Source organism: Tamandua tetradactyla, chromosome 20, assembly GCF_023851605.1.
Source record: "Tamandua tetradactyla isolate mTamTet1 chromosome 20, mTamTet1.pri, whole genome shotgun sequence".
NCBI lineage: Eukaryota > Metazoa > Chordata > Mammalia > Pilosa > Myrmecophagidae > Tamandua > Tamandua tetradactyla.
Genome location: NC_135346.1, coordinates 57,224,638 through 57,239,816, shown reverse-complemented (window position 1 = coordinate 57,239,816; position 15,179 = coordinate 57,224,638). Strand labels below are relative to the sequence as shown.

At 46.7% G+C, this 15,179-nt stretch overlaps 1 protein-coding gene and 1 long non-coding RNA gene across 2 annotated transcripts in view; one reads left to right on the top strand and one right to left on the bottom strand.

Moving 5' to 3' along the window:
- Positions 1 to 935: 935 nt before the first annotated feature.
- Positions 936 to 15,179, bottom strand: part of HRH2 (histamine receptor H2) — a 62,101-nt gene continuing 47,857 nt past the window's right edge. The window contains exon 3 of the mRNA XM_077137689.1: positions 936 to 3,965. Within this exon, the coding sequence (XP_076993804.1) occupies positions 3,773 to 3,965 (193 nt within the window). The 3' untranslated portion in view covers positions 936 to 3,772. The remainder of the gene's footprint in view (positions 3,966 to 15,179) is intronic.
- On the top strand, positions 10,330 to 13,186 carry LOC143664143 (uncharacterized). The gene is made up of 3 exons (XR_013166346.1): positions 10,330 to 10,733; positions 12,700 to 12,801; positions 12,913 to 13,186. It is a non-coding gene; the product is annotated as an uncharacterized LOC143664143 (long non-coding RNA).

Below are 15,179 nucleotides of genomic sequence, written 5' to 3'. Positions count from 1 at the left end.
GTGCATTTTTCACAACAGCTAAAATATGGAAGCAACAAAAGTGTCCACCAACAGACGAATGAACAAAATCTGGTATACACACAATGGAATATGTTCAGTCATAACGATGAATGGAATTCTGACACATGCTTCAACATGAAGGAACCTTGAAGACATCATGGTGAGTGAAAAAACCAATCAGAAAAGGACAGATATTGTACAATTTCACTTAAAATAACTAGATATGTAAATTCATAGAGACACAAAGTGGATTTCACATTACCAAGGACAGGGGGAGAGGTATGGGGAGTTAAGGCTTAATGGGTGCAGAGTTTCTGCTTGGGGTGATGGAAACGTTTTGGTAATGGATGGTGATGATGGTAGCTCAACATGGTGGATGCAATGAACACCTCTGAATTGTATAATTAAAAGTAGTTAAAATGTGAAATTTTGTGCTGTATATGTTACCATGAGAAAACTCAGAAGAGCAAAACAGCTTTATTGTTGTCTTTTGGGATTTCTTGAGCACCATCCATGACTTTTTCTTGACCTTGTTTCTCATTTGCACCTCACCCACCTACTCTCTTGTAGGTCCCCTCCACTGGCAAATTTTCTATCTTAAAGGTGTGTTTTTCTCCCACATAACACAGGCATATCTAAGTCTGAGAACTTCAGAAATAATCCATTCCATGATCTGTAACCAAGTACCTCTTAAGAGCCTGACTCTACCACGTGAGCAGGTTGAAGGTCTCATCAGCCCTTCTCTCATTTCTAAGGTGGTATTAAAGGTGAAACCTAGCTTTCTGAGAACTTCTCTTCTTAAACACAGTTTTCAGTTTGGCCTTCACCCCAGCATTTTATCGTGACTCTATTTCTAAATCAAGACATCGTATGATGAACTCTGGGGAGTATTTCCTCTCCAGGAAGTTAAAAAATAAAACCAGGAGGCAGCATCTGTTTTGATAGCTTTATTGGAACATGATGGTAACACAGAACATTATTTTGATGGTCCCCCCCCCCCCCACATATGCTTCTCCTTGGCAGCAGGTACCTCACTTCTGCAGCCAGTAGAGGTCCCAGAGGCTCTGTAGAAGGGTGGGGTCAGCTCAGAGGCAGACCTGAGGAGACCCTGCTGTGGGAGCTGCTGTGTGGGCACCTTGGAGGGGAGCCCTGAGCAAGGCTATCTGCAGTCAAGGTCTTCTACCTCCAACTACACAGCCATGACTTAGAGACCCCCCTGCCTCAGGCTCCTGCAAAACATCTAATTGAGAGGATTCTAGGGCTTCCATCACCAGAATCCAACCAAGGGGCTAAGCATCTGTGGGGGTCATTGGGGCAAATGATGCCTCCAGGTTTATTGGCAGATAAGCTGCTTAAAGTATCTGTGTTGTCTATTCTCTGGACTCTTTATTTTCTCTGCTCATTCATCCAACAAATATTAAGCTCCTACGATGTGCCAAGTACTGTTCTAGGGAGTAGACACACTATGGTCAACAGAAACAGACAAGACCCTTGACCTCATAAATGGGAGAGACTCTCAAGAAGTCCCACAAATGACCGTAAGATTACAACCATGGCAGTGGCTTCCAAGGAAAGTTACCAGGGTATGTGGCAGGTGGCCTGGCCTAGTATGGAGGGCCTGGGAAGAATTTCTCAAGGAAGTGACATTTTAGCTAAGATCTCATGGAGTTAGCCTAGCCAAGAGGGCAGGAAGAGCAGTCTACCCTGGAAGGAGACATGTGCAGGGCTTAGAAGCTTGAAGGGGCAGACTGGGCAAAACAAACAAAAATGGAAATGCGGGTCGACCTGGAGGGAAGAGGAATAGGGGAATGTGGTGCAGAAGGAAGCTGGGGGCAGGGTGGGGCCATTCATGTAGGGCCAATGGGCCAGGTTGGCAAGGGATTTGTCCATGTGTGTGACATGGTCAGTTCTGCATTTTGGAAAGCCCATGTTGGCTGTTTAAATGCAGAAACAGGTCAGGCAGCTGTTCCAATTGTCCAATTGGAGATGATAGTAATTGGACCGAGGCAATAACAGTGCAGATGGAGAAAAGTAAGCAGCTGGAAAATATATGCAGGCACAAGGACACAAGAGATTTGACCCTGAAGCGTGAGGGAAGAAAAGGAGGTGGCAAGGATGCTCTCCAGGCCTTTGAAGCTGGATGATGGGGCTTTTGTCTGAGACAGGCAACGCTGGGAGAAGACCAGGTGCAGGTAGAAGGTTATGAGTGTAATTACGACACACTACATTTGAGGTGCCTTTGCAATACCCTGATGAAGCTATCACACAGGCAGAGGGGACTAGAGCTCCCACAAGGAGCCTGGGTTGCAGTTATAAATCTGTGAGTAAACTCTTTGTGCTTCGAAACTGAAGTCATGGATTTAGATGTGGTCACACAGAGAGGGAGACAGCATGGAAGAAAAGGAGAAGGTGGCCCAGGACTGAACCTTCAGGAACAGCCACATCCAATGGCTGGGTAGAGTGCAGGTGAGGAGCAAGAGGAACTTCAAAGACACAGAAAGATGGGGAGGAAGAAAATCAGGAGAGGATCTGGGAAACCAAAGGAAGAGTGGGTCTCCAGGAGGGGTGGTGGCCAGCCAGGAAAGATGGCACGGAGAAGCCCTAGGGTCAGTGATGTCTTTTGACACTGTCATCTCTCTGGGGCTATCTCCACTCCTACCTCTTTGGGTCTCTTCAACAATCCTGTAAACAGGAAAGGGAAGCCTGCCCCCTTGGATAGAAGACAAAAGAGCTGCTCAGAGGTGTCAGACGATCTGTCCAAGGTCACACAGGCAGCAGAGGGGGCTAATGGGACAAAATGCCGTGCATTTTCCAACTTCCACCCATCCTCCTGGCCACCCCACTCAGACACATTTTCCCCGGCAAGTCCATGTCGTACCATTCCTTGTGATAAAAAGCACCAGAGGGATTCAGTACCATAGCATGATGGTACCCCCAGTCTCCAGGGAACCAGGCCTTGCTAGAGACGGGTAGGTATCTTGACCTCCATCTCAAGAGGCTGTGTAGTGTAATATGAAGACCAGAGGCTTAAGATCTGACTTTTCACCCAACTTCCCATTTGTTCATACTCATTCATTCATTCAGCGAATATTATCTGAGCGCCTCCTACGTGCCAAGCATACTTTCTAGCTGAGTGGCTTTGGGAAGGTTCTATATTTCCCTGAGCCTCAGTTTCCACCTCTGTATAGCTGGGTTGGTGACTGTTAACACACATACTTATGAGGATTACATGAGGTCATGCAAGTGAAATGTTTGGCACATAGTAGGTGTTCATTAAAGGTTAATTTATCCTCCTTCCCTTCCCTTCTCTTCCCTTCCCTTCCCTTCCCTTCCCTTCCCTCCATCCACGATCCCATGAGGGATGAGACACTAAGGCTTTATAGCAACACCTTACGTCTTTCTCAGAAGGCATGCATGCTCCTTCATGCACACTTCCAGGCACAGATGTGCACACGTCCCTTGTGTCCTGCCGTCTCTACTCACAATGCCTAGGGCCAGCACTTACGTGAGCCTGGAACCGATGGGACTCCACACGCCCGGGCCAAGGGCAGTCCTGAACATCCACATGGGAAACCTGAGCACAGAAGAGGCCCAGGCCTGAGGACCCCAGCCTCCCCCACGTGACCGGGGAGTCCTCAGACTCAAGCTGAGGTGTGCCCTAGGTGGCTTTGAAGCTGGGTCCTCAGTGGCTCCAGGAGTCAAACCCTTGGTGACCAGGGCCTTCAGTATTTTCGGTGTCCTGGGGTTGCCCCTCCATGGCTCTGGGCCTGGTCTAAAGCACCTCAGAGAGCAGCGTCCTCACCGATTCCTGGGGCAGTGGCCTCAGTGGACCCTCGGACGGTGGCTCCCCTGAGTGTTCCTCCAAGGGGGATCCCATGCATCTCTGAAGGAACTTAAGTCCCCACAGGCTCTTGCAGCAGCTCAGGAGGTTGCTGGAACACAAGGAGCAGGGCAGTGCTGGCTTCCTGAGGAGAAACAAACACAGGTCAGGGCTGAGGTGGCCACTGAGCAAGGCCAATGGGGCCAGGTTCTAACTTCTTATCTTTGCTTCTCTTAAGCCAGACTCTAGGAAGAAGTGGGGGATGGAGGAAGACATCCTTTTACCTCCCAGAGAAAGGTATGTGCAACGGGACTTATTTCCTCAATCCACATGATAAAGCATTCAGGAAACTTGTTTTCAAATCCCAGCTCTGCTTCTAACATGCTGTGTGCCCTTGGTCAAGTAACTTAACCTCCCTGAACCTCAAATGGAGGTAAAAAATCCATCTGCCCAATCTTCGAAAGGATGAAGCATTAGATCATATGTATAAAAGAACCCCACACAGTGCCTGGCACATAGTAGAAGCCCGATTCACGTTTGCTGGTTCTGAATCTTAATAAAATTATTTCTGAGCATATACAGCATGCCTCATAGGAGTTGGGGGGAAGCTGTGAAGATTGTACTCTGACATTAACATGCATCTATTAGGAACCTATCTGTCTCCCCATTAGGATGTGTACTTCTTAAAGGCAAGGTGTTTGCCTTGTAGCCCTTGCGAGTATGGCCAGCACACAGTAGAACTCAATTAGTGTTCATTGGTTCAATCTGACCAAAGGTTAGGACTGGAGGAGAGTTTGCTAAAACCCTTGGTAGTTTTTTTGGCATGAACAGGGTCTGGGAATCGAACCCGGGTCTCCAGCATGGCAGGCGAGAACTCTGCCACTGAGCCACCATTTCACTGTCCTATAGATGTTTTTTCCCCCTTGGTAGGAAAGTTACAATTCAGAAAGGAGATGATTTTCTTTACCCTCAGCAGGTAAAATTCTTGCTATGACATGGATGGCAATGATGAAGGAGTTAGAAATCCTTTATCATTTCTATTTTGAACCTTGTTCAAGAGGAAAAGCTCAGTTTGGGATCCCCATGGATCCAGCTGCTGGTCTCCCTTTTTAACAAAGGAAGTGCAGGAAGTAAGCTCAGAACTCTTGTCAGGCTAAACTTTGAAGACATTGTTCAATGTATCTGTTAATGGGTACTTCCGTTTCCCAGAAGCAATACTCATTTTCCATGAAATGGTGATGATATAGTTTTCTTAAAGACTAAATTGATGCAGTGAAAACAGTGACTGGGTTTAAGAGACTTAAGACCAATTTGGCTCAGATAGGACATGAAGGGGATTTGCAGTTTGAGAAATGCATTAGACTAATAAATCCCTGCCCCAGGTCCCCTTTGGTCCAAACTCAGGAGGAGCCAAGCATGGCACAGTGTTTCAGGATGCTTGGTCTGGGAGATCTGTAGCTCAAGGGCAGCCTAAAATCAGGTTCAGCTTTGCCTAGGGGCCACAAAGTCCCCTGCCAGGCTCCGGGGATCATCTGTTAAGAGAGGCCCCACCACCCAAGGAAGCAAGCTTGGCACTCCTTCTCCCATTCTCATAGAGGGAAGAGCACCGTGATTCCTTCAAGACTCTCTTAGTTGGTGATGATGGAAGCCAGGGGTTTGGAGGCCTGAATTTATAAGGCTCAGTGAGCAGGGACATAGCCAGCACCTAAACTTCCTTCAGCATGTCGGCACGTTCCAGCTTCATCATTCCAGGAGACCTTGCAGGTTTGACCAGCTCGTTTCCCCAGGGAACACCCAGCCCTCACCTGGATCTCAAGGTCATACCCTTAGGTACTTCAGAGGATTCATGTGTCCTTTTGTATGTTAGCACTGTACATATTTGATGAAGCAGGCAGATCTTGGCTGTTTTTATTAACATTCCAGATGGAGCCCATTGCTCTGATAAAGTGACTTTCATTGTTTATCAAAGAAAAGTTAGCTCTAGATTAGGAAATAATCTCTCTCTTCAAAGGGCTTTAAAAGCCCTTAAGTAGTATTATGGATAAATTTTATATTCATAGTAGAAAAAATTCAGGGCAGTGTGATGGTGGCTCAGTGGCAGAATTCCCGCCTGCCACGCCTGAGACCTGGGTTTGATTTCCAGTGCCTGCCCATGCAAAAAAACAAAAACAAAACACAATTCAGAACAGATCACCAAAAAGAAGACAAGAAACATCTCACATGACCCAATATAGTATATGAAAATTAATCCTGCACTTTTCGTTGGAACAGTAGGAAAGGGACAAGCTTTTCCACCGGGGTGGCTACGATGGTAAGATGGAAGCTTTTGAGCTGCTGGTGGCAGCTTTGGACACCATCAAAGCTAAAATTTTGGACAACATTAGGGGTGACCCTCTTTTCCAGGCTGGATCCAAGTTTTCATTGCTTTAAAATCAGCCATGAGATGGAAATTTTAGGACCCCAGGTTACCCAGAGATCAACTGGAATGAAACATTTGGAAGGTCCACGTGCCACATGGGGAGAATCTAACTGAGAATGAAGTCAACGTGGTGGAAAGCAGAGTTGAATGCTGGAGAAAGACAAATTTCTGACACCACCATTTGTGCATTTGGATCTGGCCACGCTTGAAGCCACTCTTGGGCTTTTTGGTTCCACAAGCCATCAACTACCCCTACCAACCCCAGTCTGTTTTAGTGGGATTTCTCCTGCTTGTGAGCTACAGTGTCCTGACTATTAGATGGCGAGATAAATGCTATTTGAATTTGAATCCCATTTTTTCCATATTGACAGTGTTATACTACGTGTCGCCACCAGGGGTCAGGCCCCAGTTTCAGTGCTGTTGTCTATAGGAGAAGCCTTACTGGGGCCCTCTTGGAGCCTCTGTTTCCTCATCTGTGAAATAGGTTAATAAAAGCAACCTCTTATCTACATACAGTGGGATATTATTCAGCTGTAAAAAGGAATGCATACCACATACTACAGAATACACACATATATACTATAGAATACTAGTAGTACTACAATATGGATCAAACCATTACGCTGAGTGAAATAAGCCAGACAACTAAGGACAAATATTGTATGATTCCACCTAGATGAAATCACTAGAATAAGCAAATTCTTAGAGACAGAAAGTATATTAGAAGTTACCAGGGGTTAGGATGGTGGGGAATGGGGAGCTACGGCTTAAAGAATTAAACGGTACAGAGTTTGTTTGGAGTGATGAAAAAGTTTTGGTAATGGAAGGTAGCACAACATCATGAATGGAACTAATTCCACTGAATTGTATTCTTAAAAAAATGGCTAAAACGGTGTCATGGTCAGGTCGTGCGTCAACTTGGCCAGGTGGTAGTGCCCGTTTTCCTGGTTGGGCAAGTGCTGGCTTGTCTGCTGCTGTGAGGACATTTCATGCACTTAGATCATGATCACGTTGGCTGCATCCACAGCTGATTGCACTTGTAATCAGCCAAGGGGCGTGTCTTCTGCAATGAGTGAGCTTAATCTAATCACTAGGAGGCTTTCAAGGAAGATTCAGAAGAGACAATTTGTTTTCTTTCTGCTTCAGCTGGCAAGCCTCTCCTGTGGAGTTCATCCAGACCCTTCATTGGAGTCATCAGCTTCACAGCCTGCCATACAGATTTTGGACTCTTCCATCCCCACAGTGGTCCAGCCAGCCTCTCCTGAGAGTTCACTGAGGAACTTCTTCAGAGTTACCAGCTTGCACCCTGCCCTACAGACCTTGGATTCTACATCCCCATGGTTACATGAGACACTTTTATAAATTTTATATCTATGGATATTTCCTGCTGATTCTGTTTCTCTAGAGAACTCTAGCTAATATAAATGGCAAATTATTTGTTAAACATATGTTACCACGATAAAAAAAGTATTAAAACATCAAGCTCCAGTTAAAAAAAAATCAGGTTTTCTAAATTGATCACTGTTTCCCATGTACTGGGGACTATAACATAAAGGAATCTTTCAGGGAATGTGGTTATAAAACAAAGAATGCTTTTGGAATGCTAAAAAAAATTATTATTATTATAGCAATCTCACAAAGGAGTTGTAAACACCAAAGATGCTGGATCTTGGTGCCCCTTTCTATAACCTTCCCCTGCTTCCAGCAGGCAGCATCAGCAGGAACCCCCATGCAGCCATGCCTTGGCACATGCTATTCCCATCACGTCGACTTCCTTTATCTCCCTCCTTTACTAGTCAACTTCTACTCCAGTTATATGCTGGTTTGAAAGGATGTATGTCCCCTAGAAAAGCCATGTTTTAAACAAAATCCCATTTCGTAAAGGCAAAATAGTCCCTATTCAATACTGTATGTTTGAAGCTATAATCAGATCATCTCCCTGGAGATGTGATTTAATCAAGAGTGGCTGTTAAGCTGGATTAGGTGACAATGATGACGTGTCCACCCATTTGGGTGGGTCTTGAGAAGTTTCTGGAGTCCTATAAAAGAGGAAACATTTTGGAGAATGAAGGAGATTCCGAGAGAGCAGAGAATGCTGCAGCATCACAAAGCAAAGAGTCCATCAGCCAGCAACCTTTGCTGGCTGGAGGAGGAAAACGCCTCCCGAGGAGCTTCATGAAACAGGAAGCCAGGAGAGAAAGCGAGCAGATGACGCCGTATTCGCCATGTGCCCTTCCAGGCAAGAGAGAAGCCCTGACTGTGTTCACCATGTACCTTCTCACTTGAGAGAGAAACCCTGAACTTCATTGGCCTTCTTGAACCAAGGTATCTTTCCCTGGATGGATGCCTTTGATTGGACATTTCTACAGACTTGTTTTAATTGGGACATTTTCTCGGCCTTAGAACTGTAAACTAGCAACTTATTAAATTCCCCTTTTTAAAAGCCATTCTGTTTCTGGTATATTGTATTCCGGCAGCTAGCAAACTAGAACATGTTATAAGACCCTGTTCAGGCATCACCGCCAGTGGGAGGCCTCTCAGGCGTCCCAGGATTAGTGATTTTCTCCTCCAGCTTCTCCGGCACCCCTGCCGAAGCACTCATCTCCCTGGGTTAGGCGTCACTTTACCTGTTTCCCAGACTAAAGTAGGAGGGCCTGGAAGGCCTGTGGCATGTCTTTTATCTTCTATGTTTAACCCCATTGTGCAAGTTTACAGTAGGCATTCAATCTTGAGCGCTGAACCAATGAATGAAACGCCCAATAAAGCTCAGTTTGAATGGTGAAGCCAAAGTGGCTTCTGACTTTCCAGATTCACAGATCTTCAGAAGCAGCAGAGCTGGCCGTCTCCAGCAGCCCTGACTCCTACGAGCTGTCCCTCGTGCTGGATTTATTTCTCTACCTACCTTCTCATGGCTCCTACCCTATAAGGGCCTCGTGGGCTGGAACCCTGGGGGAGACAGTGAGAGGCATGTGCCATTTCAGCAAACACCTTCTGAGCATCAGTCACGTGTTGGGGGTTCTTGGGGGAAGGTGTGAGATTGGAAAGCAGGAGCCCTGCATTCAGTTTGAGCCTGTGTTCTGGTTTGCTAGCTGCCGGAATGCAATGTACCAGAAATGGAATGGCTCTTAAAAAGGGGAATTTAGTAAGTTGCTAGTTTACAGTTCTAAGGCCGAGATAATGTCCCAGTTAAAGCAAGTCTATAGAAATGTCCAATCAAAGGCATCCATCCATGGAAAGATACCTTGGTTCAAAAGGGCCGATGAAGTTTAGGATTTCTCTTTCATCTGGAAGGGCACATGGTGAACACAACGTCATCTGCTAGCTTTCTCTCCTGGCTTCCTATTTCATGAAGCTTGCCGGTATTTGTTTTCCTTCTTCCTCTCCAAAGGTCGCTGGCTGGTAGATTCTCTACTTCTCATGGCTATGTCATTCTCTGCTCGCTCAGAAGCCTCTCTTTCTCTGAAGTGGTTCCTCTTTTATAGGATTTCAGAAACTAATCAAGACCCACCCAAATGGATGGAGATATACCTTCAGCTAATCCAGTTTAACAACCACTCTTGATTAATTCTCACCTCCAGGGAGATGATCTAATTACAGTTTCAAACATACAGTGCTGAATAGGGATTAGAAGAAGTGGCTGCCTTTATAAAATGGAATTAGGATTAAAACATGGCTTTTCTGGGTACATACATCCTTTCAAACCAGCACAGCCTTCCTCTGACTCCCGCTGTTGAATTTCCAGCAATGCTGTCTCCCTTCCCGAGCCCCCGCTCCTCATCCGTAAATCAGGGGCTAATCTTGAAGAGAAGGCTGTAGAAGCCATGAGATGGAACAGAAGAAGTGAGATGTTTGAAAAGTCCAAGGGATTCTCCCCCTCTCCTTCCTCCTTTGCTTCCGGCTATGTGAAGATTCTCTGGGAGCTTCTCTCAGTAGGGACACCAAGAGCTGCTGGTAAAAAGACTGTGTTCTGAGATCTGGGTTCAACCGCACACTCAGATCCTTATTTTGTACCTAACAAGGCAGGGAGGACCCCAAACCCAGAAGGTCAGTTTCCCCTAGATTCTGGAAACCGTGTCACAAAGAACTTGTCTTTCCTTTATGAGGCAATGGAAGGCTGGCTGAGAGGGCGGAAGTGACCCCAGAGCCAGCCACAGCCCAGGTCCCTTTCCCCTGGCTTAAGCTTTGGACCATCAAGGACGACCCTCTTCTTCAGGCCCAAGTTCTCATTGTTTTAAAATCAGCCGTGGGATGGGAATTTCAGGACCCCAGGTAACCCAGAGACCGATGGGAGAGTTATCTTCCTGCCCATTCGTTTTCTACATAAACCAACATTATCCAATACGCAGAAGCCACCAAACATCAGCCCTTCACTCATGAAAAGAAGTATTTTTTCATGATCCTCTTATCATTCTCTGGAAGTAAACAAAGAAGGTTCGTCTGCTTGAGGGACAGATATGATTTGCAGGGATGACACCCAATCACACGTCCATACAGGTGAGGGGCGGGCAGCTGGCTTTTTGTTCCTCAGTAGCAAATATTAAGAGCAAGCTGGTGAGAGCGTGGGGAGATTTTTTGCATGGGCTTTGCAGATGTTCTGGTTTCATTTATGTGCCAAATAAGGTGGCATGTATTCAAGAAAGCACCCCTGGAACTCCTTGGGACTTACTTGAGATCCAGAGGTAACAGTTATAAACCAGTAACCCCTTTTGTATTTGCTCCTATGACAAGGAAAATGTGTGGTGAGGGCTGGCCTTAGGCCCGTAAAGTGGATTTTATTAGGGACCCCCCAGGATGCACACCTCTAAACACTGGTAGGTCCCAGCCTGGAACCACCCTAGGAGCTTGTCAAATGTTAAGCATCTGGCTGGCTCTAAGCATCTCACATCCATCAACTTAGTTTATTCTCACACCAACCTCGAGCAGGTGCTATTATTCTATTTTACGGAGGAGCAAACTAAGGCCAAGAGAGGTTAGGGAAGCATGGAGCAGGAATCCTTGAATTGCACTTTTTGATGAACGAATAAATGATTGGCTAGCATCTACTGAGCACTCATACGCTAGCACCTGAGCAGGCATTTTGTACCCCTTTTCCTACTTAACTCTCACAATGGCTCCATCAGGTAAGGACAGGTATTTCCATTTTACAGACCAGGAAATTGAGGCTATAGGAGGGTGACTGATTCCCCCACGTCACTCATGTACTTGAACCCACAGTTGTTGGACGCCAAAGCTCATTCCTTCCCACTGTGCCAGGACGTCAGACTAAAGGAATTTGATGAAACAGTACAGAGAAAACAATGTGTATTGAAAACTCTGGGAGGGGCCGCCAGGCTCAAGAAACTTATGGGTGATGATATATTCGGGTCCATTACCACAGTGGAAAGCCCCAAACCACACGTGTGTGTGTGTGAGTCTGAGTGTGAGCAAGTGTGAGTGGGTGTGCACAGGTGTACGTGATAATATGTGTGCTGGTGAGGATTCATGGTTGTGTGAGTATGAGTGATAGCATGCATGCAAGCCAAAGTGTGCACACTTGTACAGCATGTGCGTAAGTGTAATTATGTGGCATGGAAGCCGGGTCTGGCTGTGGGCATGAGGGAGGCTCTGGGGAACAGGGGGCTTCTGAGCTGGGTCTGCAGCACCCACTCAGGGAGGATATGAAACAGGGGGGGCATGGGGAGGTGGGGAATGTCCTTTAGGCCGAGGGAACAGCATGAGCCATGGGTTGTGCTCTGAGAACAGGAAAAGATCTAGGTCAGCTGGAGCAAGCAGAGCATGAGGAGGCACTGGAAGAGGAGAGAGAAAGATTCAGTAGCAGGAATATGAGTGTTGACTGCAGAGCCCACATACAATTTGGCAGGCACTGGAAAATTTATGCAGGTTTTGCAGCGGGGGAGTATCAAGAACTGACTGAGGATTGGTCTCAGCCTGTCGACTGGATTGGCCCTTCTCCAAGATTTTATGATGGCATGGGTCAGTGAGATTGCACCTACCCCAGGACAATGAGTGCCTGAAGGTGGAGGGGAATGGGGAGTATTCACCCACCGCAGGGAGAACCAAGGCTGCAGGTGTGTGTGGGTCTGGGCGAACCCCAGGGGCATTGCCTCTTTAAGGCTCTTGTCGTTCAACTCATGTTGGGCGCTTTGCATGTACTTGACCTATGACCCTCCCATCAGCTGTGCCAGAGGGATTAAGTGACCTGAACAAGGTCATACAACTGGTGGGTAGAGGACCCGGGCTCTATGCCAAGTCTGTTGAGTCCAAAGCCCAACCAAATGAAAGCCATCATCCCCTGGGCTCTAAGCATCTGACATCCATCAACTCAGTTTATCCTCACACCAAACCCAGGCGGGTGCCATTACTCTCTCTATTTTATGGAGGAGCAAGCTAAGGCCCAGAGAGGTTAAGTAACTTGCCCCAGGTCACACAGCCAGTAAGTGGTGCTGGATATATGTTACAGCATCTTGGGCACATTGCGTGATGGAGAAGTCAACGCATGGAGAGCCCTACTTCCCCTTCAACCTCACCCCGGCCTCTGCGTCATCCACTTCTTGCAGCTGAGGTACGATTGCAGAATGATAAAATGCTGAAAGTGTATTTGGATTGGCCACTCATCCATTACTTTTTTAATGTTCACATCATATATACAGATCCATATTCTTGTCTCTAACAGAAGGAAATTGAGGCCCAAAGAACTTCAGTCTTGACCCAGGACTCCCCAGCAAATAAGTGGTAGAACCTGGTAAGAATCCCCCAGCCCTGCCCTCCTCATACAACAGGCAGAAACAGCATTCAGAGGGACACAGGAGCCATTGGTGTCTCTCTGGAGTTTGGGTCACTCTCTCATCTCTGGAATTCCAGCCTTGTATTCAGCTTGCCCCACTGCTCAAACTCAACAATTAAACGGCCATTTGGGATTGGCTGGCTTGACCAATCTTCTCCTTGAATCTGTGCAATGCTTTTTAAATTTGAAGGAAATGGCAAAGCTACTGGCCACATCTGCCAGTAGGTGCTTGTGTGAAAAGGATCTTTGATACACGAGGCTGCTCTCAAAGTCATCTTCCATCACTCATCCCATCCATTTCCTCAGAAGCAGGCAAAGTATCACACCCATTTCATAGATGGGGAAACTGAGGCTCACAGAGGCCTGCTATTACCTAGAGGGCATCTGGAAACGAATGGGAGATCTAGAAATCAATCCAGACCTGAAGGATGCCACACCCTGGGCTTAAATTCTCTGCATCACCAAGCCAGTCTTTTCAGTTTGAGACTCTTATTTATTCTCCAGTTTCTGAAAGGCTGAGGCTGGAGGAGGGACGGACCCCCCCTCTCAGATGGTTCCTCCTTGGCCCCTCTGATGGTTTGAGGCTGTGTGTACCCCCACAAAGCATGTTCTTAAAGCTAATCCACTCCTGTGGGTATAGACCTATTCTGGGTAGGACCTTTTGATTAGGTTATTTCAAGCATGCCTTGAGTGGGTCTTAATCCTTGAGAAACACAGAGAGATGAAGCCAGAAGCTGACTGAGAAGAAGATAAAGAAGGTAAAATCTATAGAGAAGCTGAGAGGACACACAGGAGCTAAGAGAGACAGAGGCTCAAAGAGAGAAACATGCAGAAGCTCAGAGAAGAAGCCACTGAAGCCAGAAAGTGGAAGGAACCAAACCCGGGAAAGAAGGGAGAGGCCAGCAGATGTACCATGGGACAGAGGAGCTGAGGATGCCAGCAGCACATTTTCAGAGTCCAGATATCATCCTGTTAATGCCCTGATTTGGACATTTTCATGGCCTCAGAATTATACACTTGTAAGTTAATAAATCCCCATTGTAAAAGCCAACCCATTTCTGGTATATTGCATTTCATCAGCTTTCCCAAACTAAAACAGCCCCCTTCAAACACCCCTCCACCTGCTTTTCTGGTGTTTTGCTCATACGTAAATGCTGGCAGCCCCTTCCCTTTGCGGTCAACCCCCTCTCCTCTGGGCAGTCAGCCACAGTCACTTCCAGGACCCCATGCTTATGGGGCTTCTAGGAAGTGACACCCAGAAGCAGAGAAGTTGATACAACCTCTCTAGAAAGCAGAAGGCAAAAGGCTTAAAATATCCCTCCCTTTTGGCCAGTAATTCTGTTTCCAGAAATTCAATTGCCAAGGAAATAATGTGAAAGAAACAAAATGTTCTATGCATGAAGATGCTCATCAGAGGGTTGCTTATGATAGTTAAAAAAGAAAAAAAAACAAACCCAAACGTGGAAACAATGTCAGGGTACAAAAATAGGAACACAGTTTAGTCAATGGCAGGGCTCCTCCATGCCCCCCACTCTCACACCAGGGAACTGCCAAGAGCCTGAACGTATGAGGTCTGATTATGTGTTAGACACTGTTCTAGGGGCTCTATATTCATTCTCTGCTGTAGTCCTTACAACAACCCTTTGAAGAGGTACTGATAATATCCCTATTTTACAGACGAAGCAACTGAGACCCAGAGATGTTAAGCAATACACCCAAGGTCAACCAGCTGGTAGGTGGCAGAGCAGGGATTCGAACCCAGGCAGTCTGACTCACTCCAGCAGGCTCAACCATGATCAGAGAAACAGTGGTTATTAGTTACTATTACTGAGGTAGTTGCTGGATGTGGGTTAATGCACCTGATAGTGTCTGGGTGCTTCTCAGGTGGAGTAGGACACTACTTTGAGATACTGAGGTGCTGTTGCTTCTCCCCCTTGCTTGTGTCACCATCGCCAGCCTCCCCCTTTCTGGCTGCTGCTGCAGGAAAGGCCAGAGACCATTTTTTTTAACGCCCTAGCAGAAACCGTGGTTAGCAAGGCAATGTGCATTTGGTTTTCAAGGGCCGGTAAGTGCAGTTTCCCACCACCCTGAGAGGAAGTAGGAATCAGCCGGGGGCTGAGTTAGTTATTAGCATGGGCTTGGACCCTGTCCCTTCC